The sequence below is a fragment of the Parasteatoda tepidariorum genome, chromosome 4 (genome assembly GCF_043381705.1).
Source record: "Parasteatoda tepidariorum isolate YZ-2023 chromosome 4, CAS_Ptep_4.0, whole genome shotgun sequence".
NCBI classification, from domain to species: domain Eukaryota; kingdom Metazoa; phylum Arthropoda; class Arachnida; order Araneae; family Theridiidae; genus Parasteatoda; species Parasteatoda tepidariorum.
The window spans coordinates 88,450,614-88,477,380 of record NC_092207.1 but is presented as its reverse complement, the minus strand read 5'-3'; the positions used below and the strand labels follow the sequence as shown (position 1 = coordinate 88,477,380).

The 26,767-nt window shown below is 27.8% G+C and overlaps 1 protein-coding gene across 5 annotated transcripts; it reads left to right on the top strand.

Annotated features, from left to right (window-relative positions):
* Positions 1-2,526: 2,526 nt before the first annotated feature.
* Positions 2,527-26,652, top strand: LOC107456410 (Eukaryotic translation initiation factor mextil). Of its 5 annotated transcripts, none has more exons than XM_043048531.2 (17): positions 2,731-2,870; positions 3,897-4,030; positions 4,607-4,741; positions 4,818-4,984; positions 7,889-8,040; positions 11,128-11,189; positions 11,348-11,419; positions 12,724-12,784; positions 12,855-12,909; positions 13,829-14,038; positions 16,009-16,065; positions 16,364-16,419; positions 17,353-17,503; positions 18,989-19,070; positions 20,700-20,779; positions 23,323-23,490; positions 25,645-26,652. In XM_043048531.2, the coding sequence occupies exons 2-17, from the start codon at positions 3,898-3,900 to the stop codon at positions 25,720-25,722; spliced, it is 1,719 nt and encodes a 572-aa protein (XP_042904465.1). In that variant the 5' UTR covers positions 2,731-2,870; position 3,897; the 3' UTR covers positions 25,723-26,652. The 5 variants fall into 5 exon arrangements, with proteins under 5 accessions (XP_042904466.1, XP_042904465.1, XP_042904463.1 ...); XM_043048529.2 differs by having other exon boundaries at positions 16,361-16,419; XM_043048530.2 differs by lacking the exon at positions 2,731-2,870 and adding an exon at positions 2,876-2,997 and having other exon boundaries at positions 16,361-16,419.
* The last annotated feature ends 115 nt before the right edge of the window (positions 26,653-26,767 follow it).

The window sequence follows — 26,767 nt, the reverse complement described above, 5'->3', positions numbered from 1 at the left end:
TGATGATACTTGAATTTATTTCGACTGACTGTCTTTCAACTCCACTCTGTTTCCTTTGGCATTCAAACAGGCTTTGATGTTTGCAGTCCCACTTTCCTCAGTAGTAATTCGAAAGATTTCGAAAAAAATTTTGTTTTGTTTATTTTTCGCAAATGTATATTAATATGCAACCATGCTTGTGTATACTTTTTTGTCTTTATTTTTGCAAAGGATTCGTTACATATATAGTAAAGATTAGCCATTACAGAACACTGTATTTAGAAAAGCTACAAGTGTGATAAAAAAAAAATTAATTTTCTTTTTAAGCATTTGATTTTTTACAAATCGTTAATGAATTATTATGTTTTAAAGTTTAACTAAGTGAATACGATTGTTTCAAGATTTACCATTATTTTCATTACGTAAATGCTTGTTATTATTCATCATATGCGTTTTAAATTACAAAAATCATGATTTCAAAATCTAGTAGATTTTTCGTGATATTTTTCTATTGAATATTTATAAATTAATTTTCACCTTAAAATGTCTAACAGTTTTTTTCTCTTTTCTAGAAGTTTCCTAATTGGAGTGATATATGAAGAAAGGAGTCCATTTTTTTTAATGTTATCTCTGGGAACTATCCAAGTCACAGATATTTTAATATATTCTTCACTTCATCCGTTTTTCTAAATACGGTGAAACCTCTCGGAAGCAACCACTTTCTGTTCCACAGTAAAATGGTCGTTAATGAAGGTTGGTCGTTCTTAAAGGATACCTCCATGAACTTCAAACTTTTGTTGAAGGTACGTAATTTTCGCAAGAGATTTTAGTTTTTGTTATTTTAAGCCATTTAGTCTCGGTACGCAAATGCCACTTGTGTTGGCGTCCTGAAAACCAGATCGATGAATATAATTTAGCGTCAATAAAAATGATCCTTATTGATATAATTAAATGTAAAAACAAATTTACTAATTATGAAGGAAAAACTATTTTAAATAAGTAAACAATTATCTTTTCGTTTAAGTTTGCATTTAATTTTATGTTAAATTGCATTAAAATTAGTTAACTTTAGAAGGTGAGAAGAGTTTTATTTGTTTAAGATGCTTAGTTTTATTTCTAAAATAACTTTTTTTTTCTAAGTTAATTTTCAACTCTAATAATAAATCATTGATAGCATCGTCTTTAGTGCACTCTGACTGCATTATGAGTCTGTTATCTCTAACAGAGATCGTCAAAAAGTGCTCTCTAAATAAAGGTCTCATTAAATATTTTGAGTACATTAATTGTACTTATTTGTTTTGTTAATATTTTTTGTTTTGAAATTTTTTTCGTGTTTCCATATTTGACCTTTTCCGTATTTGATACAGAGATTTGCCCGGACACAAGGACAGATTTTGATGTTCTCTCTTAAAGGTTTTTTTCAACACAAAGTCTATTGGCGATCGAAATGGGCTGCAGGTGGCGTAGAGCAGAACTCTTTTCCTATGGCAACACTTCACAAGCTTTCCCCATTAGCGTGTGGAAAGTCATAGAGGAAGGAAGTACGCTAGTTTCTCTCTTGATTTTCATATAGATTGAAATCTTTTAACTTGAAAAACTATATGGAACTGAAAAGTACATTAAACATAGTTCTAAAGAAAAGTATTATGGAAATTTTAAAAAATATTCTTATTAAATAAAAAGGAAAAATATTAAGAAAAGGGAAAATATCGTAGTACATTCCTATACAACTGAAAAGAGGAGGAGAGGGAAGGGAGAAGGGCTAAAAGCATGAAACCGGTCTCTCCCCAGATGGCGTATTCGAGTGTTGCGATCGCGAATAGGAAAAATTTCGTGCCTTCGAGAAGTGGTCGTAAATGGAGGGGGTCGATACACAGATGTAGTCTTTCTTGGAGGTTTTACTGCATTTTCCTTTCCTTTCCTTTAAAAAAAAAAAAAATAAAAATTCTCAATCGTAAAGCTTGATGCGCCATCTGGGGAGAAGACCGGTTCCATGTCTTGACTCGCCCCCCTTTATCTCTTCTCTTCTGCTCAATTATATGCGAATGTAGTATGAAATTTTCCCCTTCCATAATATATTTCACATTAATTTGTCAAAAATATTTTTTTAACTTTCCACGATGCTTTCGTTCAGAACTATGTTTAAAACAGTTTTAAGTTCCATACAGCTGCAATCGCTTTTTTTCTTTCCTTAATTATATTTCTTTTCTTAGTCCCGCAGTGAACTTATAGTAAAGACACTGTTCCGAGTAGAACACCGAAGTCAAGTATCACTGCTGCAATCAGTAAGAGAGTGGGTGATCACGTTAATCAGCCTGAGTAGGGACCGAGAGTGCTCGGTATCAGTCCTCGTTAAACTGTTCTATCGAAAAGTGCTCGACTTCGCACTCTGGTCGTCGGGCTACCAAAGCAGGGGAGCCATCCGCTCTGCAGAGGATCAAAATTGTGATAGCCTGTCTTCGGATCATCCACAGGGATGTTTCCCAAACCGTGCCAATAGCCCATTGTGCAGCTCTAGTGCGACGTAAATAAAGTACCGACCTACCCATGAATGTCGATACTCTTGTCTTCCCATGATACTCTAGTCTTCATGTACCTACCTTTTCTTTCCTTTTTTCAAAAATATTGTTAAATTATTATCAACCTCATATTTTTAAGAAGATTTTTAAAAAATGCAGCACGTAATGCAGCTAACTCTAGTGATAAATTGTCCCCATTTATATAGCGTAAGAAGAAGAAGAACAGAAATATCTCAACTCGATTTGTTTTGGTCTAGTTTGTTATTGTTCTTCTAGGGCATGAAAATTGCATGTATGAATAAAACGTCAACAATTTTCAAGTCTTAATAATTGTTGCCTATAAAAGTTAGAGCTGAAATTTGTTTTAGCTAAGTAAGGAATATACTACGCTAATATTGTGCCTTTATTTATTCATGCAATCATGAAATTCTTAATAATTCGTACTGTTCCAATTATGCGTGTCACTTTTCAAATAGAAGAAAGAAACTAATATTTTACCGTAATGAACCGAAATCTTAATTTTATTGATTTCAAAATATAATTATTAAGTTTTTGTGAATTTTTTTTTTTTTTTTTTTTNTTATTTTTTTTTTTTTTTTTTTACTATTTTCTGCAAGTTAGGGACGTGTGTCTTTAAAAATAGACAACTTGAGAATTTTTAATACTTAGTCTTAAAATCATATGTCTTTATTATGCGATGCAAATACTATGTAAAAATTATTTGTTAAGGGAATTTTTAGATTAATATTGTACTACACTTTTTTCTTCATTTCAATAATTCTTTCTTAAACTTGAAGGATATATTTAACGCTTGACAATAGGTCGTTCTACTGTGTTTGCGCTATGTACGAGTTATTTCTGATTATAGTTTTAAAATTAAATTTTTTTCCTACCTACCTAAGTACCCACAAGTAAGAAGTTTTAAATTATTTCTAATACCCTTTTTTACCTATTAAAAAAATTATAAACCTGATATCTTAAACAATAAAATAATCTTTTCCCCTCGTATTTATTTTGCAGTGATTTGATAACAATGAGAAAACCATTTGCATTAAATAGCCTTGAATTCTTTAAGAAAATATAATATAAACGTATTTCCTTGCCTATTTTCTACTTTAAATATCTTCTTGGATATATAATCTATACATTCAATAACGGATTGAAATTATACAAATTTAGTATAAAAAAATATTTTAATTTTCATTGTTTTGAGTTTTTTTTTAAATATATCAGTTTCTTTTATTACAAATTTTTTTGGGTGTCTGTTTACATTTTGCAAAATTTATAATAAGAAAAGCAATAAAGGGATGTACATTTTTAATAGCAAACCTTCTAGCATTTCTCTGTATCAAGTATTTATTTTGCCTAGTTCTATTTCTTGTTTCATCTTATTTTTAGGATGACTTCTAAAGCAGCAATACGGAGAGAACCCCTTAAAAAGCCACGTCCTTTGAAGTCAGTTAACAGCTCTGATACATTAAAGTTTCATATTCATGATCCTAAGGATGCTGTTGTGCAAAAGTCTAAAGAAGGTACTAAATTTGCCAAAAAAAATTTTTTTGATATTTAGCGATGGAAAAATTTTTGATTTTGTTTCTCATCATTGTTATTCAGCAAACAAATTCCTTTAAATTGATCCTCAATTAATAAAATTGTATCATTATACAAAATCATATATATATATATATATATTTGAATCTTATATTTTCTTAGAATATTTATTTATAACTTAGATCTCATCGATTGTTAAAATTGATTAATGAAAAAGTTAAGTTTTTAAGTTAGAAAAAGTATTTTAATTTTATGCGCTATTTAGAAAAATTATCTCAAAAAATAAAAAAATTAACATTTTTTTTTTTTTTTACTATTCAATTTTTATGAAAGGCTTTTAAAAATGAATTCTTTTGTGAAAGGAATTTGAATTATAGTTGCTTAAAATGAAACCAAAGTCCATGGGAACTTTGATAAAATTTTTATTTTTATCTGTTAGTGTCAATTAAAATAATTGAAGTTTGCCTTTGAAGTTTTTGATTTCTTTAAAAATTTAAACTTTTTGATTCTCTAAGAATGTAGAAAATATATTCTATATCTCAACTTTATATTTCTAGAAATACTAGCTGATTTAGAAATACTGAATGTCAGTATTAGTAACTGTAACTTTGACGATGTAACAGCAGCTGATATTTCTCGAATGTGTGCCATTTTGAAAAAACGTGGAGAGGAACTGGATAAGTTTAATAAAGGTAAATCATTCTAACTTTTAACTAATATACTAGCATCAATATCTGTATAAATTTCTAATTAATTTTACCATTTTAGATGCGATTGACCGATACTTCTGTACTTTGCGAAATGCTTCCAGAGAAGAGAGACTGGATATGGTTTCTCGTTTGAAATTGCTGGAAACAATCGAAATTCGAGCTAATGGTTGGAAAAAGAATGATAATATTCAGAATTATTTTAATTCTAAAATTCTAGATCTTGAGGTTAGTATGTAGATAGAAATATTCCTTTTTATTTGTCCTAAATTTAATGATTTCTCAAAATCTATTTCCTGCAATAACACTGGCTGTAATTATTTGTTTTCCTCTCTAAATTTTTTTCTAAATTGAGGTTTCCAATGGTGAAACCTGTAGTTTTCCCTTATCTATTCATTTTTGTCGTGTTTTTCTATTTCATAACTTAATTATTAGTTTTCTGTTTTTATGGATAATTAAACTATAAATTGAGAAATAATTTAAGAGTTATATTTTTTCTGTAGTTCTTCATATTTATGTCTTAAAAAGTTCAGAAATTATTTTTATTGTCACTATTTTTTTTTCTGTATTAAAATATTGTAAAAATATTTATTATATAACTATTGTATTTACAAAATTTCATAAGAATTGAAAATAATTTTAGACGGGGGTAGAAATTGATAAAATTTAGTCACTACACCAAAGTACTTTTAACTAGGAAATATTCTTTGTCCTTACACATTTTCATTTATCTATTTATGTGTATTTCTTAGATTTTTTTTTTTTTTTTTTTTTTTTTTTTTNGCTTTTAGTTTTTTTTTTTTTTTTTTGTTAAATTTAATGAATTCTTGGGCACTACAGCCCGGAACAGGCCATCTCAACAAGTTTTCGCCATCTTGCCCTGTTAAGTCACGTTGTCCTTCTTTTTCCAGCACTGATTACTTGGAAGTCTTTTTCAATGTTATCTAGCTACCTAATGGGTCAAAAAGGTGTGCCNAGAAATGTGCTTCTTTTTTTTTTTTTTTTTTTTTTTTTTAACAGCACCAAAAGTAAAAGGATTTCTTTGTAATTGATGCAGTCAAATCTGTCACCCTTTTTAAAAATAGGCCAGATAAAACCTTTGTCCCAGTCTGTGGGCATTACCAATTCCCATGCTCTACAAATGATTCTATAGATTGTCTTTAGCTGTTATTGGTCTTTAATCTTAAAAAGCTCAGCTTTAATTTTGTCTGGGCCAGCAGATCGGTTATTGTTCAACCTTTTTATTTCCAGTTCAATTTTAAAAAAACTGGACAGATAAGACTTATCAGCGTTGATATCTATTGTTCCATATAGATTAGGATCGTTCGGTTTTGGATTAGCGCTTGAGTGCTTCTGATTTTCCACAAGCAAGCTCACCATTCTTTTTTATGCATCTCACTTTTATTTTAATGTATTAATACATTCAAATACAGTACAGAACCCGTTATCCGAAAATCAGAAAACCGGAACGAAATTCGATAAATTTTCTCGCCATTCTTAAAACAAAAAATTTTTTTTCCTCATAAGATTTTACGATTTTTCTTTCTTTTTTTTAAAGATGTTTACCTTACCATCATTTTGGAAGTAATCATTAGTGCATTACTTCATTGTTTTTTTAAGTTGGGTTTAACAATCAAAAAACTGCTTTTTGTAGCGATTCAGGAAACCGGATAATCTGTTCCCTACTGTATAAGTGAGGTGAAATGAATATTTTATTGTTGTTAATAATACATTTTTTGTTTACTTAAATAATAATAAACATTTTATGTTTGTCAACAAATGGTTGTTAGTATGTCTTAAAATATAGATTTTTAACTTAAAATGAAATTTCCACTTTTTTCTTTTTAAAGGGGGGGAAAGGAGGAAAAATATTGAATGATTCTCTGAATCTTAATCATTAAGACCTTATCAGCAAAACCAACATTTACATTGGTATATTTAACCATAAAAGTATTTTCATTAAAATAACCATCTTGATTATTTTTCATTTCAGTAAATTTTGGATACAATTTTCATTTTGGTAAATTTGGTTATACAATGGTGGAGGTATAATTTTAAATTTTTCTTTAATTTGCTAGTGGTTTTAAAAAGGTATTTTTTCAAAGAGTTTAACGACGGAAAACATTTTTAAAAAATCATATGCTTGTGTATATTTATATATTTGAAAAATATCTATACTTGAGCGTATCAAAAATTTTCTCAAACAGTTTCATAATTTAATTAAAGCTACTTGATTAATAATTGTTTTTATAAAAATTGTACAACAGCAATATTTGTGTATGCTATGATCACAAAACAAAATGCATCGAGTTCTGGTAAACCATTTTTATTATCCATTAAAGATATTTATATCTGTCATCTAATTTGAAAAAGAAAATAATAAATGAAAATTAATTGCAAGTCTTGAATTTTGTTTATGGGGGAGATTCAATCTGACACTTATACATCATTTGCTTTAATTTAAAATAAAAAAGACCTTAAGAAACAAAAGATTGGTGGGATTTATTTTTTAACTTATTAGTTTAACATTTATTTAATCTAATTGCATTTAAGCATTACTTAACAGCATTTCTTTTCATTTGAAATAAAAAATTATGAGCATTTTAAAGATTAATTTGATATATATTTTTCATAACTTATTAGTTTAAAATTCTTTTAAATTAGTGAAGCACTTTTTTAATCTAATTAAATTTGAATATTTCTTAACAGCATTTTTTTATGTGTTTAAATGAATGAGTAAATTATTAATTATTTCTATACTTAAATTTACTTTTCATCTATATAATAAAAGACTATGATTATTTGTTTGTTTAAACATTTTAATAAATTAAATCGGTATACATAATAAGAAAAATGCTCAACTTCAACTATTCCCACAAAACCTTCCCCAGAAACCGGTTTTTTTACTGGGTGTGACTTTTGTCATCATATACTCAATTTTATTCAAAATTGAGTTTATGAATTTATGAAAGCTTATAATTGTTATGGAAGCTTTAAGTGCCTCATTTTCTTTGTTTTGTTAATTTTTGCGAATGGAAACTGTTACAGCACTTAAAAGAATTCATATTACTTTAAAGCTTTTATATAAAATGTTAACACCATAACTTAGCCTAATAAAAATTTACCTTTTAGCAAGGTATTCAAGATCTCACTCTTTCTACATCTTCATCTATGACCTCAGTTCCTTTTGCCTTACACAACCAAACTTCTTCACCTGCCAATACACTTCCATTGGCACCAGGAGAAATACTCAGATCATCTGGAAAATTTGCCAAACCTACTAAGTATTTTTCTTTTTAATTTTAATATTTTCACAATCATCTTATATTGTTTTTATTATCCATTGCTTTAACAAAAATTTATCTTCATTATTCTTTTAAATAAATTTTATCTTTATTCTTCTTTTAAAAGCTATAAAAAAAATCCTAAAGGACTTTTAATAATTAAATTACTACCAAACTTTTTAAAGTTATCATTACTTTTGTAGAGTTTAATAATTTTTTACTTATTTTGTCATAGTATTTTTCCATTGTTTGTTTAATTGTACGAAATTTTTTATGTTGTATCATAATTAAAAAGATTTTTAAGGATATGCCTTTTCATATTAAAATATCTTTTTTCATTGAAATGCAGACAACAAAACATGAATTAATTAATGTTCATAGCACTTATTTTGTGGTATCATCAGCAGCGGCGTACGCAAGGGAGGGGTTTAGGAGTTTAAACACCCCCCCTTGAGCTCAGACAAAATGGCAATTTTAGTAGAAATTATGCGAGCTATTATTTTTTAAGACAATATATTTTTATCTGCCTTATGCCTACTTTTTTTGTCACGGTATTTCTCAGAATATTGAAAAAACATTTACTATAATAGAGTTGTACTTTTGAAACCAAATTCGCATGATATTGTTACGGACTGGTTCCTTTCTGTCCTGACGGTATAGTTTTCGAGACTGGCTGTCATTCGCGAGATCTTTACTCTGTGATTCTGTAATCCTAGACGTGCTGTCGTCTTTGAGACAATTCGAGAATTTTGGAGATGCGGTGAAAAATTATATAAAAGGGGGAACGGAGTACATTGGATGGTGTAAGATCAAATAATTAGGGACCCCTTTAAAATGCATTTTTTTGAAAATAAATTTTAAAAAATTAAGAAAAACAATGATTGTTTTTAAAAAAATCAATTTTAAATATATATTAAAATTTTTTCAAAATGTTGTGATTAAAATTTAGTTCTAATAACAAAATAAAGTAAAATTCAATTTATTATTATTTATTTTAATTTTAAACATGCTTTCTGAAATGAAAAGATATATAAATACTTTTATATTTGAATAAATAAAAAATATACGAGAAAAACAACTTATTTGAAGGGCCCCAAAAATTTGAATGGCCTAGGTCCCCGCGTAAGCGCCGGCCCTGAGCATAGCATTTATTTCTGTGCCAGTATATATATTTACTGTTCTTGATCTTTAGGATGTCAAAACGTAAAAATTTAACAATTTTTAATTATTTTGAGAAAAAATCACGACCTGAAATTAGTGAGGTGACAGCATCTAGTACCAATGTAAGTTTTTCTGTTGTACAGAAATGTGATACTTCCGTTGAAGAAAACGTTTCTAGCATAACAAAATCTGATGAATGTGAAAGTGGCCCTCAAAGTGTTACTTCCCACCCATATGACATTGGACTTTTTTCAGAAGATATTACATTATGTTCTTAAACTTAAAAAATCAAATCAAAATTTAACCAAACAATGTTGTCTAAATGAAAAGTCAAAATTGTCTAGCTGTCTAAATTAGGGAAATAATAGTGCTTTATTACAGACTCGAATTTCTTTTAGTAGTTTCAGAAAATTATGAACACCCCCCTTGAAAGAATTCTGCATACGCCACTGATCATCAGGATAAAAAAAAAATAAAGTAAATGAGGTTTTATAAAAAATAAAAACTCAGACATTCAAATCCGGAAAGACAAAATCTTTATCTTGATTTTACTAAAATTACTTAAAATCAACTTTTTTAAAATATGTCCAGTATAAGTTATTGATTAATTCTTGATTTAATTGGTTTAATTGTTAAAAAGCAATATTCATTCAGCTAATTATTTTATAGCGAAAAAATGTTTATTTTAATTTTTTTTAAATATTTGACAGAAGTTTTTTAAATTGTTTTCTGTGTTCTTTCATATGCTAGAAACAACATTTTACTATGTGATAAGATTAGTAACTTAGTTGCTGTGCTAGGTATGGTTACAAAAGAGTGGGGGGGGGCAGTACTAACTATTATGGAATAGATTGTTTTCAATACTGATTCCTAAAATGTTTTATTACCAAAAAAATTTAGAGATATTTAAAAGAAAATTTTGTGCTATTATATAATTTTTTTTGTATTCTTTTAAATGTAATTTATAGTCTAGTAGTTAAATTTTTATATAGCATTTAAAAATACCATTTATCTTAGTTTATAATTGAATTCTCAAACCACTAAAATTTGAAAAAATCAAAAAGGTAGACTTATTCACCGGTAATAGAATCAGACATTCGTTGATCACAAAATATCAATGCTTTATTTAGCATGTGTTATATATGAATAATTTTGTATTTAATTTACCCATTTAAAAACTATTTTAATACGTTATATACAATTATGTTGCCATTTTCTCACATCTTATTTGTTTACTTGTAAAGATTTTTTTTTGAAAGAAAAACTGCTTTAAATTAAGTTCAAAAAATTTGGAATAAGAAAGTTAAGATTCAAGAGTATTTTGAAATATTTAACGAAATGAAAAATTTTAAAATGTACCGTAAAGCTACAAATTTAAAAATTCAATTATATAGCAGTGCATACCGATCCCACTCTGCCATGGATTCAACTTTATTCACATCTTCTGAATCCCCAAAAAAATGGTCTTCACCCCATTTTACATTTTCTAAAAAAGAATTTAATAACATTTGAGTGCACATTTTGCCTTGTATCTAGTCTCATTTGCCACATGACGTCAAAGGAGCTGAGCAGATATTTCCTGTTTTTGTAAGATTATATTTTTTCCATATTCATTCCAAGCTAATAATATTAGAAATTTCCATATTTGTTTTTTTTTTTTATCCCCTTTTCTTTTCAATGGTCTACTTATACACTGAAATATACGGTACTACTATGGATAATTTAAAAAAAGAGGTGAACTCAGCAATGATATAAACACATTTCTACAGTTTTGTTTTCTTGTTATTTTTAACTGGTGTTTAATTTGCTATTGAAAAAATGTGAAGGTATTTCTAATTAAGCTATTTTTAAATTCTGTAATATAGCTTTATGTATTTTTATTACATTTTTGTTTTAATCACCTTAAATGTGTATTTTTACATTTAGGATTTCTGGCAAAAATGTCTTTAAAGATGAAATATTAATTAGGAATTCTGATTCTGGAAAAGGTAATTTTTGTATTATTAATTTTTGTATTTTAACTTTTTCTAAAATTAATTATGTTTCAGTTACAAAAAATGTGAATAACTTTGGTATTCTAAAAAATATAAGAAAACTGAACTGCATTCAGACACTTAAAAAGTTTAATAATGACTGTTTTTTAAAGTGATGGGTATCAAAGGACGTCGTGTTCACATGATAGAAGAATTGAGTGATACTGTAATATCTTTCCAACGAGGTGAGATATTCATTTGCATGTAATGCATGCCAAATTGGCTTAACAAAGGCTTTATACTAAATGAGCATGAGAAATAAATTTATAAGATTTTTCCCTATTTAATACTGTAAAACCTAATACCAAATAAGTAGAATGTGAAAAAAATAATGTATATTTCTTTCTGCAGCTTTTTTTATTTTATTATTATTTTTTTAAAACAAACATTGTGTGAATTATAGTGTGCTTAAAACACTAATATTTTTCCAGTGTATGCTTTAGTTCGCTAAAAAAATAATAATAATCAAATTTCAAATAATTAAAATCTTATAATAATTTTACTAAATTTTTCTAACTGTTATTTATATTAGTTTATAACACTATTTCAACAAATACTGTATTTATCAATTGTAAGTTACATATATTGACTGAATTGAAATTATGTTAAGTTCTCTTTCTGCAATGATTTTATTTTTACGCTGTGTGTGAAAAGCACTTTGCAAAAGTGACTCTAAAATTTTATGTTACATTATTGCAAAATAATTATTTTTATGATAAAACTCTGTTCTTTTATTTCTAAATAATGTTCCTGTTTATTTTTTATTTATTTAATTGCATAAATTAATCAATTTTGTCACAGGATCACTTGGTTCACTTTCATTTTCTTTTTTTCCTCTTCATTTATTTTATTTAATTCAGTCCAAGCCAAACTAAATAATTCATTACAGTTAAATAGAATTTTGTGCATTTAAAACTTTTCAAAAAATACTTTGTCTTTATAAAAACAAAAAAACATGTATCAAAAAACAAACAAAAATGATTATTGTGTGAACATTACTGTACTTTGTGTGATAATCATAAAAAGTTTACAATATGCAATTTTTCCTTTAATTTTTAATTTTTTTTATTCTAAACACTTATTTTCTAAACATTTATTTTGTTTAAATTACATTAGTTATCAAATCAATCAAATTTAAATTACATTAATATTTAACTTCAAGACTTATTTTTGTCTCTTAATATAAGATCAAATTGCATTTTAATTTCTTACTTTTGACATTAATAATATCTGTACATTCTTTAAGCAGAATGTGTTCACAGAATATATATTTTTAATGAAAGAAATTGAAGTGAAACAAAATGTAATAATCATAACATAAATCTTGTGAACCTATATTTTGTGGCTGTTTGAAATACAAAGGTTTAGATTACTAGGATTCTGCTGTTATTTGTAGAAAAATTCTTACAGTTCAAATTATTTAATATGTAGCTGACATTAAAACGTTTTAAAACTATAAAAAAAAAAATTTCCTGCATTGTTATTTTAGTAAATCCTGGAGCTCGGGATAGACTTGTGCAGATTACAGGACCTCATGAAGAAGCTATTGGGTAAGTTTTTAAAAATATATACCAAATATATTATAATAATCAGCAATTTGAAATAAATAATTTATTTTAGGCATGCAAAACTTTTGGTAGAAGATACTATTCGTAGAAATGCTTCTCCTATTCGAGTAAGTTATTTCCTTTTAAAACTAAATACTTTTAATGAAATAAATTTAAACGTTAAAAGTTTTTTTGTTAGTTTGTCTTAAATATTCTTAATACTTTTATTGCTCTCTCTATATATAATTAATCATTAAATTAGATTAATACCTAATTTGAACATTTAAATGTGGTGTATTTTTTTTAAAAAAACTAAAAAGCTCTGTATCATTTGAACTTTTGAATCATTTACATCTAGTAGTGGAGAAAATAACTTATAAAAAAACAAAGGATAATCCATGGAAACATAAACTTAACTACCACTAGAAATTTTCCCAAAAAGTGTAGAAAGTTGGCAGCTCTGTAATCAATTATTAATTAATAAACTTTTATTTCACTTAAGTTTGTAATGCTGATTTTAATTTTACAATATTGTTTAAGTTAAGCACAATATATCCTATTCTGGCTAAATTATGATCAATCCAACTTAGATTGTTTTATATTTTTAATGAAATGTGAGTGCTATTATGATAGTCATAAATTTAAAATGCTTTAATACTAAAATATTTTTAACCACTGAGCTGAGCTTTTAAGTGAAACTTTTTCATGTTTCCATTCTCATTCTAATATATGTTTTTGCTCATAAAATCTAATACTTGACATTACAAATAAAAATAAAAAAATATTTCTGATGAAAAATTTCATGGTATAGATAAAATATGGTATGGATTTTCATTAAAATTTACCTAATATACCNATTTTTTTTTTTTTTTTTTTATTTTTTTTTTTTTTTTTTTTTTTTTGAAATTGAGTGGGAACCCTGTTGCAATCTAGGGAGAATTTTAAATGCATATTTATTATTAATGTCTCATTTATAAAATAATCTAAAAGTTTAATTAAATATTGGATTTGTATTTCAACAATTATCATTTTGTCATATTTCTTTAGGAAAACTCTGACATGTCTGTATTGGATAATACTAAGGATTCTATAGAGTATAATAATTCATATTCTTCAGTTGATAATCAAATGTTTATGAAAAGAAACCTTCAACACAGTTACAGTTTAAGTGATGCTTCTTTAAGAGAACATAGTGTTTCTGTGCAAATTGATCAAGATTTGATTCGCTTAACTGGAACTAATGCTGAACTTTTGAAAGTAAGTTTTATTATTACTTAAATTTATTTTGTTTGAAATAATAAGGGCTAAATTGCTAGAATAAAGCTATGCCCAAATTGAAATTACTTAATGCATTGAAAATAGTTCATGTAATTATTATTTTCTATAAAAAATTAAAGAATATCTACATTTCTTATATCAGCATTTTGAAACATTTGCTAAATCTCATTAAAGAGATGTTTACATACCTATGATTCTACTGCCAATTTGATTCTTTTGGTTCAGCGAATTTTCACCATTTTGAATATTTAGAACTGCTCTAAAATCTGCTAATATCACGATTCTTACTCACCCAATTTTAATATCAATCATTGATTTTTTTTTTATTTACCTGGTTTAAAAGTTACATGTTGCGATTCGTGTACAAGTGATTTAAAAAATTCAATGTTGCAATTTGAAAATCAGAATCGGGTTGTAATATCAAACATTGATTTAGGTATTAGTATTTGCACATGATTTAAAAACTGTGTATTGTAAGACATATTCACGCGACCTAAAGATTATGCATCGTAATTCGGATTTACACGACTTAAAAGTTCGATGTTGCGATATATATATGCACGTTTTTATAATCCATTACCATGATTCTTGTACAAAGTAAGTTTTTTTTTTAATTAGTTTCTATAAAGGTGTAATAAGTACACCTTTAGCTTATTTTCTATTCTCATACAAAGGGCTTTGCTATAGTATTGAGGGGATAAAAGGATTTTCAAAGCAAAGTTATAGAAATTTATTGATTTAAAAAAAGATTTTGATTTGCTTACAGCAAATCAGGTGCTGACGTCACTATCATACCTGCCAAGTCTCCTGTTTTTCAACGAACACTGCTGTATTTTATGACTGTCTCCTGTTGTACCCATATATTCTCAAATTTCTCTGTATTTATTGCAGAAATTGTTTCAAAAAAATTTGTGACAAAAATATCTACTGATGGCAAAAAGTACTTCTCTTATTCCTCAACCAATAGTGCTATCGCCAATACTGAAGTATGTTGAGTGTTAATAGTTTAAGTTGAACCGTGGTGGCTCAGGAGATGGAGCGTTCGCCCTCCAATGAAGTGAACTGGACTCGAATCACGGCGATGACTTGTCGATACGAATTCCGCATCCAGCTTGCGCTGAGCACGGTGCTGATGTAAAAATGTAAAATATCATCAGTGGTACTGGGATCACGGGTTAGAGTCTCCTTGCTGTTTTCCTCTCCATGTAACTCAAATGCAAGTTAGTTCTATCAGAAAGTCCTCCACAAAGGCTAATTACACTTAATACTTGATCCAGGAGTTCGCTTGTCTTCTGGATTAGGTTCAAAATTATAAGGCTGCGGAGTTGAACATTAGTAGACATAAATCCGAAATCGGGTCTGCTGTTTAACAATAAAATAAAATAGTTAGAAGATTTGTATACATATTTTTTACTTCGCTTATATTAAGTGCTTATATTATTTCCAAATATGAATTTCTCTTTTTGACTTATGTATCAGAACTTTACTCGTAGCCTAAAAAATGTCGCTAGTAAAATCTCCGTAATTTTATTTCTCGAATACTGGCAGGTATGCAATATTTCGTAATCAGACAGTTCTTAAAATGATGATCAGTCTAGCTTCTTTCACTTTGATAGCTCTAACTTGTCTCCATACCAAATAATCTGTCTTAGTAAATGCCTCTTCTTAAAAAATTATACATTATATTGAAAACTTCTTCCTACAATGTAAAGAAATATATTATATTTTTTATCAACTGTAAAGTAACCCTAAAAACATATCGTAATTTTTCAAAATATGCTGCCTTTTTTAACGCAAATTTAGTCAGGGTTGTTACAGTGAAAGGAAATTCTGTTTCAACTTAATTAACACTATCCAAAATGTTGTTCTAGGAGTGTGTTTTAAAATTTTTTTAGTGTCTTATTTGTAAAAACTTATTTATTGAAAGATTTTTTTTTTTTATTTTTTAGACAGCTAAACTGGTTTTGATGGAATACTTTGCCGGCCAAACTGAAATAAATGAAAAGGTGTGAAACAGACTATTTGTAAAAAAGTTATTTTGCAAGTATTTGTTATCATTCTGTATAATTCACTAGATTTAATTTTTTTCATCATTATCATAATAAAGTTTTTTGTTAACTTGTTTAGCAAATATTTTGTGTTTTTTTATTTGAGTTCTTTTTCTTTAAAATTTAGCTTATAAATGAAACTTAATTTACCTACTTTGTAATTTATAGCAAAAATTTAAAAATATCTACAACATTTTGTAAATTATTTGTGAGGAACATAAATAGCTGAACTTATGTTATATTTAAACATTAGCAGCATGAAAGCTACTCTTCTCTGAATCGTCAATCATCACCTGACAGAAACAGACTAAGGTATAGTTATTATTTTATTAAAATAACTTTGATATTTGTTAAGATTTAAAATAAAATTATCTCAATAATTGAGTATTTTCATGATGACATTATGGTTTTTTTTTTTTTTTTTTTTTTTNTATAGTTTATTTTTGTTTTTTTTTTTTTTTTTTTAAATCTTTAGCTTTTACCTATTAAAGTTTTTCTAGAAGATCATTAGTGGTCATGTTGATAAAAGTATAATAGAAGTAACTGAACTCAGACTTGTTTCAATTTTCATTTGATAGTATAAATATTAAATGTTACCAAAAGTACCTCTCTCAAAATTGTGCTGTATGGCTGATTCACTATACAGTCTAGGTCTTTAAGTTTCTGCAATTAAAAACTCCAATGAAATGACATCTTTTAGAGTAGAGGAATAACAATGCTTATCCCTGAGCCAACCACATTCTGAAATAGGGTGGTGGTTTTGATGTTTAGAAATCTCACTGCAAGCAATGTATTGATGCATGAGAATCTTATTTTGGAAACTTTTAATGTGTTGTCAATAATTTTTAGTCAACTCACTGGCATTACTTTTCGAATGAACCCTGTAAAATTCTGCCATAATCTGGAACGACAATAATTTAGGAAAATAATCCTTCAGCAATAAATAATTGTTGATGGGCTTGACATACTTACCATTGTATTAATTAGCATAATTGTTTATAGACTGTATAATAATTTTGATTAAAATAGTTGCCATTTATTTCTTAACGGACAATCTAAAAATGTATTCTTTCTATTAATAAAGATAAAAACATAACTCACATTTATAGGGAGTAATTGTTCCTGTTTCTTCTCAAAAATTATGTAATCATAATTTAAATACCTATTAAGTTATAAATCATATTCAGTTTAACATATTGATAGCATTTAAATATAGCAATTGTATGATCTTTTTTTTTAATGTAGGCTTGGACTTCAAAAGCAATCATCTCTGAAAAGTAATATAGATAATATGTACTCAACTGGGTGGACAAGTTATCCTCCAAAAAGAGATTCTGTATCTCCTTTTAGCTCATCAGATGATGATTTTGTGAAGGATGACAAAAGAATAGATATGGTAATACAAATCAAAAAATATTTTTTGTGCTATACTAAAGGAATTTATAGCAGTAGTCAATCCATCTTATCTGACATATTGTATTTCATGCAAATTAAATGTATTTTGTAATAATTTCTTTTTAAATTACACATAGTAATAATCGTATATACTTTTTTTTTATCAGTTTTTGAATTTTGTGCTTGTTTTTAGTATAACTTAATGGATGAACTTGTATGTAGCTGTGTTAGCCCAGAGTTACAATCGGCCAAGACCCACCGAGTATTTTCGATTCAGTGCTCCTAAAATTTGAGTGATCGACATACCTACCAAGTCTCCTGTTTTTTAACGAAAACTCCTGTATTTTACCATTATCTCCTGCTTACCCGTACATTCTCAAATTTCTTCATATTTGGTTTTAAAAAAATGGCGATAAAATATCCGCTGATGGCAAAAATACTTCTCTTATTCCTCAACAGACAGTACTATAACCAGCATTGCCGTATGTTGAGTGTTAAAAGTTTAAGTAATTATAGATAATGGTTTAAAAAAATATTCTTTGGATTTAGATGCATATACATATTTTTTACTTCGCCAAATGTAAGTTCTTATATTATTTCAAATTTCTCTTTTTGACTTACATGATTATGCATGATGTATCAAAACTTTACTCGTTGTCTAAACAATGTCTGTAGTAAAATTGCAGTTATTTTATTTCTCCAATGTTGGCAGGTATGGATCGATCTCTGAACTGTACCATGTGTACACAGGGTTGCCACTCCACAGGGAGAACAGGGAAGACCTGGAAAATACAGGGAATTTAAAAATCACCTAAAATAACAGGGAATTTCGATTTTTTTCTTTACAAACTGGGAAAATACAGGGAATTTTGTTTCTTATTTTATCTTTTAAAAAATGGTGACCACTCAAAGCGTAATCTATGGAATATTTAATCATAATATTTCAGCTATACTAAACTATTTAATTCACTATAGCATTAATTAAGTATGTTCAGCTGTTTTTCCAGTAATTAAAACTAATAAATATAGTTAGTCCAATATAGCTCACTCAAGAGCGCAGTAATTGTTGTTTCCTCTTAATATATTGTGTACAATATGTACAGGGAAAACACAAGGAATTTTTTTTTCAAATTTGAGTGGCAACCCTGGTACAGGGATTTGGAGAAAATTTCCTTCCTCTTTAGATCTATGTCTAAGTTGAAGCCTCAGGGATACTGTTGCTACCATCTAACTGTGGGGCTCTGAGCTAAGACTTACTTTCACCCTTGTGGTGCTTTCTTGTCAAACAAAAGGCTCACTTTCTTGACTTAATTCACAAAAGGCCAATAGCTGGCGAGCTTAGCTTGTCCAAATGTTATTAGAAACAATAATACGTATCACAGCAAAGTTACAGTACATTTGTAGTGTCACTATTTTTATGTATTTTCTGAAAATAAATAACTTTCGTAATTTGATTCACAACCTATATTAAAGTTTTTGATTTTAGGATAATCAGTATACTCAAGATACATCAGTCTTTACCGAAGCCAAACGTAGAACTGTTTCTTTGGAATCTTCCAATGTTCATGGTAAGTTTATATGTAGAATAATAATTATTCTAAGTCACTTTAAGTTGCCCACTAAACTGTGGAGTTGTTAGGTAGCTGACTTCACATCAGAAAGGTTCTGGGTTTCAATCCCAGACAAGGCATGAATGCTCTTTCATACCCTGTACTATCTGTCCTTAGTCTGAGAGCAATGCTGGCCCACCTAATATGGTTCGTCTGAAGGAGTGACCAACAAATCTTCTCTACTGATACCTGAATGACGAGTATTAATTGGGTGGGCATTGGGGAAGAAAGAAAAAAACTCAATGCAATTATATTTGCATTAAACTTTCTACATTTCTGTAGAATAAATATAGCTTAAAACCACTTCCTTAAGCGGTTAAAAACATTTTTTTAAATTTTCATTAATTTCAAATTAATTTTAAGCTTTTTGTTTTTACTTTTTTTTATAAAAATTGTGCATCATAATATGCTTAAAATAGTATAATAATTTCAAAGTTTTGTGGTTATTGGCATAGCTATAAAAGTGTGCTCAGAAAGTGTAGGGAACGGACTCTTAAAATAAAGGAAAGAAGATTCTTTTAATGGCATTCAAAATAATGAATGTCAAATAAAACACTCTAAAGAAATATGCTGAATAACTTTTATTTTAATGATTGGAATTTGGGGAATCAAATAGCAATACCAGTGTTTCAAAAGTTTCAAGCAATTCAAAGATAGGTCTTTTGTTTACTATTCAAAACACCTTCTTAAATTGACCACAACTACATTAGTTCTGTGAAAATAAACACTTCTAATTAACTGTCATTATTTAGAATCTAAGTAGTACTAGCTGTTGTATCTCTTCCTGTGAACTTAAGCAGAGCATAATTAGAGTGGTTTTGAACTATGAAACTATTTATGGAATTTTTTTAATGCGCTTTGTGAGTAGATGAGAGGAGCCTAGCCCTGCCTAAAAATTTAGTTCACTATTCTAGAAATATTTATTTCATGAATAGAGAAATATTAATTATCTAAAAATAATACAATTTTAAATAAAGTCAATTCTAAAGGAGCAAAAAATATTATTTTATGGATAATTACTGGCAGTGCATAAATGCAAAACACAGCAGGACAGGTAAATTTAAATTTTTTTTTTCCAGACACTTTCTGTTTTTCCATTTGAATTCCATTCCTTGCATAGAACAATTAAATTAGTACAAAAATTTTTTTTTTAAAGGCATTGAATTAGGTGCGAAAAAAAAAACTTATTTTCATTACTATTTGGTAAAATCCTAACATATTTCAAGACTACAAATTTGTCTCCATAGCATATTATTTTAGTGACATTCGTATAAGATATAACGACAATTGTCGCCCTATATATAATGTAATTAGGATTCTACTTAGGAGCCATGACTCATTCAGAAAAATTTTTTGGGTATGCAAATGTTGTTGTCATTTAATAATAGTAATTTTAAAAAACTTTATTAAATTCAAACCTATTTTTCTTTCTGAATTAAAAATTCCCCTGCAGTTATCTTGTGTCACTCATAAAAGAGTATTTCTGATTGCAGCAATAGTTCTTGATTTTTTAAGTTCATGAAATGTATAGAAGTTAAAAAAAATTGCTGGCAAGTAATTCCTAAATAAATCTTTTGATTCCTTTAGGACAACTAATGAGAAGATCGTCTGTTCCAAATGATTTTGGGAAAGGCTATGGTGAAATGTATTCTCCAATAAATGACCAGGTAATTCTATTAAAATTTAATGTCTGTCACATAGCTTCCACCTTGTACAGTTGTCGATGAAAATTTTCCTTCATAGTAGCAACATTGAGGTTTTTAATTTATTAATTTTAGTATTTAAAAAAAATATATTGTTTTACTCGCTGTAACAGATCAGTTATCCAAACATATGTATATAAGATCTTTTAGTTCAGCAATTATGATTTTAATAGTTGTCAAAATGGTGTAGTTTTTAAAAAATTCTTCTTACTTTTAATATTGTGTTTAAAAATTTTTTCTAACTACTGTACAAGTTGGCAGCTATGCTGTTGTTTCATTCACTTATTTTGGAGCTAAATTCAATGATAGTATGTTTTGCATCCTGCAAAATTGTCAAATGAGTATGGTCAGTCTCTTTGGAAACTACGAAATTCTTAGAGAATATGTAAAAAACACTGAATAAGCCTATAATTCTCAGGGAAATTCACAGTCAGTTCTGAAGTTCTTACAGTATTAGCTTGCTTACAAATTTATTGTGAGTATGTTCTAATTTATAATTTAGACAATAAAACTGTTTATTTGGTTAATACTATCTTAGAAAAACTCATCCAGGGGTAATATCATTTATTTTTCTTATCATCAATACTACTTAAATAAATAGTTTTTTTTTTCTACATTATATTAAACAAGCCTTTCTTTTACTTAAATTAAATTTAAGACATTAAGATTGTATTTTTCTCTCTTAGCGCACACATCGATAGCTCATATTTTATTTCAGTACTCACATAGACTCAAACATATTTATTTTTAACACATGGTAGGAAACAGACCTCGCATATCTCTGTTCCGTTCAACACAGCAGTTTACACTACAGGCTCGTTAGAAGCAAAACAAAGAACTTTGTCATTCTTTCGCTACATTCTGATTATAAATACATACACTAGATGGCATTGGCAAATGCTTAGAACTAATATTATAAACATTTGTAAAAATTAATTCATAGCAGCTTCTAATATTAAAATTTGTAATGAATTTATAAATAGATATTTTTTTTAATATCATGAAAGTAGATATAAAATTATGAAAAATCTTAGATTAAAAAATTAACAATTTTCATTTTTAAAAAAATATTTCTGTATTTAAATGTAAATTCTTCATACATATGATTCAAACATAAAGTTCAATTTGTTTTAACAATATATAATGTACTTATAAAAAATATGCATATACAAATAAAAAAAGGGGGGGAAAGCCTTCCCGCAGCAGCCCGTTGTGGGCCAAAGGGGTCGTAGAGGCTAATTCTCCACAATTTCGTAACCTACTGCATAATTTTGGCAATGTGGTCAGTACTGCGCTCAATATGCATATAGTCCCTAAACTTTATTCTAATTTCATAAAATGTTAATTCATTCACCTTAGCTACTATTTCAATGTTTTAGTTCAAAGTTTTGCCAAAAGAAAAGTACTCATAAGGCTTGCCTTAAAAAACTAACACTTAAAAATAAATTAGGAGTAAAACTTCTTTTCTTTTGCTCTTCTTTCAATTTAGAGTGACTTACAAATATTCAATTAAAAAAAAAATTTTTTTTCAGACAGTTTTTATTACATTTCCCTGATTTTTGTAATTGGTAACATAAATTTTTTATTATTAGTTTTTCATCTATGCTCTATTCTTTTACATAAATCCTAATTCCTATACATATGCTTTATTCTTCATTTTTATTTCTTAAATGTGAAGACATGAATGGCTTACATCTTTAAACACCCATCATTTATCTGTTTTTATTTTTCAGAACAGAGCGGGGTGTATTGAATCTTAAATTGTTTGAATGGTTTAAATTAGTTGTCACTCAAGGTAGAGGAATCTCCTTTTTTTTAGTATTCATTACAGGGATTCCTCATCATGGGTGGCATCCTCTGTGGGAGGTATGTGTGTTTTTTATTCTTTCTTGTCAGTTTACAATATAAATTAAATCTATTTGACAAATTAGGAAAACGTTTTCCTTCCAAACCTTTCACAACTAATTAACTAGAAGTTAAACAAGCATACAAGTCTGGAGACAGCTGGACATTGAGCTGGGGGGACACCCCATTGCCTTCACACTTACAAATTCAGATTTCTCACGAAAATTGTCATTTTTTCCTGGCCATTGAAGGTGTTTCGTCCCCCCCCCCGATACACGGTTTCTTTTAATAAAAAGCCCCCCTTATAATAAGATGGACATATTTGGTGGCCTTGACTTTTAGCATAGGGTGTTGGAAGAGAAAATAGAGATTTGTCTGGAGAAAAACATTACAAAATTTCGAGAAGATAAAAAAAAAAATTTTAGGGAAATTCGTGTGACAATTAAACTGTAATTTCAAAAATGAGATTATGGTACATTTTGTTTCATTTTAAAGTTATTAGTCTAGCTTTGCTAAATTAAGAATGCAAACTGTAATTTCAAAAATGAGATTATGGTACATTTTGTTTCATTTTAAAGTTATTAGTCTAGCTTTGCTAAATTAAGTATGCTTTCTCTTATTTTTTGTGGTAATGTTAATGAAATTTTCAATGTTCTTTTTAGGTATTCTCGCCAGTAGACACTGAAATGATGCCAATCCCACCACCAACTTACAAAAAGATGCGGTATAGTAGAGAATCTCTTTTAAATCTTGCCAATTCTCCTCTTAGTCACAACCAGCCAATGGATTATGCTCATATACACCAACATTTTCAAGAAATTATATGCCAAGTAAATATCTTATTTTCAACCTTTACTTTTGAATTTTTTTTCTTCATTTCCCTCGATGAAGTTACCTCATTCCAAATAAAATAGAAGGATTTAATGTATACCAAAAAATTGATGATGGTATATAACATGAAGAAAAATTTGGGATAATTCATATTAACGTATTATTGTTTACCCAAACCACTCAGGTCTGGGATTACAATGCACAAAATAAAAAAGTGAACACATTAATAACTGTTGATCTAAATTTGTGCTGATGACATTTTAAGTTATGTAAATTGATACCAAAAAATTTACTTTCTCATAATAAACCCCTGACCCTCAAAATATGTGGCGTATCTGCAATCTTAAAAATGCGGTTACAACAGTAGGGTCGCGAAAGCAGTGGAAAGTTTGATCCCCTCAATGTTAATTTCATTTTTCATATTTTTCGTTAGATGAATAAGTTTTACAACTGCATGCAAGAAGTTTGTGATTTGTTTAAATAGTGCAAGAAATATCACAATGTAAGGAAAAAGTAAAATTTAAATTAAGGAATCCAAACTTTTGACCGTCCTTGTGGCAAAATTATTGGGCAATATTTTCTGTGATTCCAGCCAGCCCCATATTTCGTGGGGGAAGAATTCAAATCCATGAAGGGAAAAAAAAAGATATGGTTATTCAGAAAAGGTACAATTTTGTGGTAGATTATTTAATTTAAAATATCATTGGCGCTAATTAATTTGAGTATTTAAAGTCCATCCTCAAACCAGCACAATCATATCTTTCTATGTTAAAATTTGACCAATAGATCAGAAGTTATTAAGATGTTTCGTCTCTTTTATTTCGTTTATTCTATAGTACAACAAAAACAATGTTTGTTTGTTTTCTATCAATAAGTTGATCTTCCTAAGAATGTTATATCCTTCCCTACTCCTTTGATTATCAATTGAATAACTAAATCAATTGTGCATGATTATATACAAAAAAAGATGTATTTTATTTATTTGACTTTTTCTTTAAATCAAATAAGATTTGAACTAACTATATTAAGACTTATTTGTATGATGGGGAATATAATTTTTAATACAAAAAAAAAATTTCATAATTCAAACTACCCTATATCCCGTTGTATAAGTCAAGCGAATTTCTATTATGTTTAGTGTATAAATCAACTGCTAAAAGCAACCAAATATGAAAATTTCTAAAAATTAAAAAAATTTCACATTGTTCTCTCTGGATATGATACATTTTCTCTCAATTTAAGATACTATGAAGGACCCCCTCAAAAAAAAGCAAAATTATTTTTCTAAACTTTTATGTAAAAAAAAAATTAGAAAAAAAAAGCAAAATTATTTTTCTGAACTTGTATGTAAAAAAAAAATATGAGAGAAAATGCAAAATTAATTGTATATAAAGTAATAAAAATAGTTTTTGAAAGGGGTAAATTAATACCGCTTTCAGTTATTAATACCCCTTTCATTGCTTATGATTCATCAATGTTCCGTGATAAACGAATATCAACTTTATTACCAATGTATAAGCCAATCTCCTGATTTTTTTAAAATTTTGGGGGTTTGATTTGTCTTGACACTATCTACCTATTGAAAAGATCTTAGCAATAATTGAACTTTTTGCATGAGGATGACAAATCCTTGCTGATTTTATGCTTTAAAGTTCCAACTTAATTCATTCCCATAACTGCCAAAGGAAATTAGAAAGTTAAGGCTCCACAATTTTGAAACCAACGACATGATAGTGGCGATTTGGTTAGCACTGTGTGTCGGCTGCTTTTTCTTCTCGAGCAAGCTGATACCCTTCAATCTAAAGCTAATTGGATATCAAGATGCCATTACACCAGGGATAAAATCCTGGATAAAACCAAGACAGCTTAGTGCTGTAACCACAGAGCCAATAAAAAATAATCATAATAATGAAAGGATACAAGTTTCTTTAGAGGTTTAAGTAGCTAATTATATTAACCGTAATTATTTTACAGTATGTTAAAAATTGAAAAGTTTATCACAAGGCAAAGTTATTTCAAATGTAATGTCTGCTTGGCATGTTTAAAAGATACAAGGAAACAAGACATGATTTTTCTTGAGTTAAATTTTTTTGTGGTAACCCCTCTAATTGCTATGTATTATATAATATCTATATTTATTTCTTCTTTTGCAGTCTCCAGTTATGTTTGACCCACAAAAATTCAAAGAAAGGACTAATAAATCTGAAGACGCAACTACTATGCCGAAATAAGAACTTTTATGTTGTGATCTGATATGTTAAGGAACATTTATTTTTTATGAAAGTTTTTATATCTCAAGTGTGGCATCATTTCTGCAAGATGTTACTTGGGTTAATAACCTCTAGATAAGCTTGTGGCAAACAAGATGTCTAACCAAAGCTTCCCATGCTGGCTATTACATTTTTCTTTCATTTAACCTAGAGAAATTGAGACAGATATGAAAAGTTTTCCTTTCCCTGAGAAATTTGTTTTATTTTGAACTTGATACAAAGTTAAAACTTGCAATTGTGTGATTATGTACATTCATTCTAGTGATTTTTTTGTGTTGTAAATTTGTAAAAAGAAGTAGTAATGAAAAAATATAAATCTGTTGAGTACTAGAAATATATATACAGAATTGTTACAGAACTGTGCAATTTTTTTTTCTTAAATTTTATATTTGATGTGAAAATGAATGTTATTTTGCTTCTTCCTGTGCAATGTAAACCAAAGAAATGAGATTAAATTCTCCCCTTTTTCAATGCTGTGAATAAAAAACTGTCTCTTATTATTGTTGATTTGTTCCATTTTGGGCAAGAATGGCTTTGCAAAATAGAAAACTAATAATTACAAATGTTTGAAATTAATAATACACTGTCTCTAACATCAAATGCTTTGAAACTTTTACTTTACTTCTAATGACCCGTACTTGTAATCCTGTGCCGTAATAAAACTACTTACAAACATATTATAGTAATTTAATCAAAATTTTTAAATGTTCTTTTAAAGTTGTGTATTTATTACGAATATTCTGATAATTTGATTTCTCTCTTGATAAAAGTAATTGTCTTTAAAATTATTTGTAGTTTTCTACCAGCTATACTTTATACTTGTTTTAAAATTCATGTTTACAGTGATATTATTCAGATCTGATAATAATAAAAAGTTTTATACAATACAAATGTGCTCTATTATTTAAAACAGTATTCCTTTCTTTATTTTTCAATACCCATGTAACTATAAAATCTTTTTAAAATAAATGTGAAAGTTTTATTAACTTTTTTAAGTAACACAAGA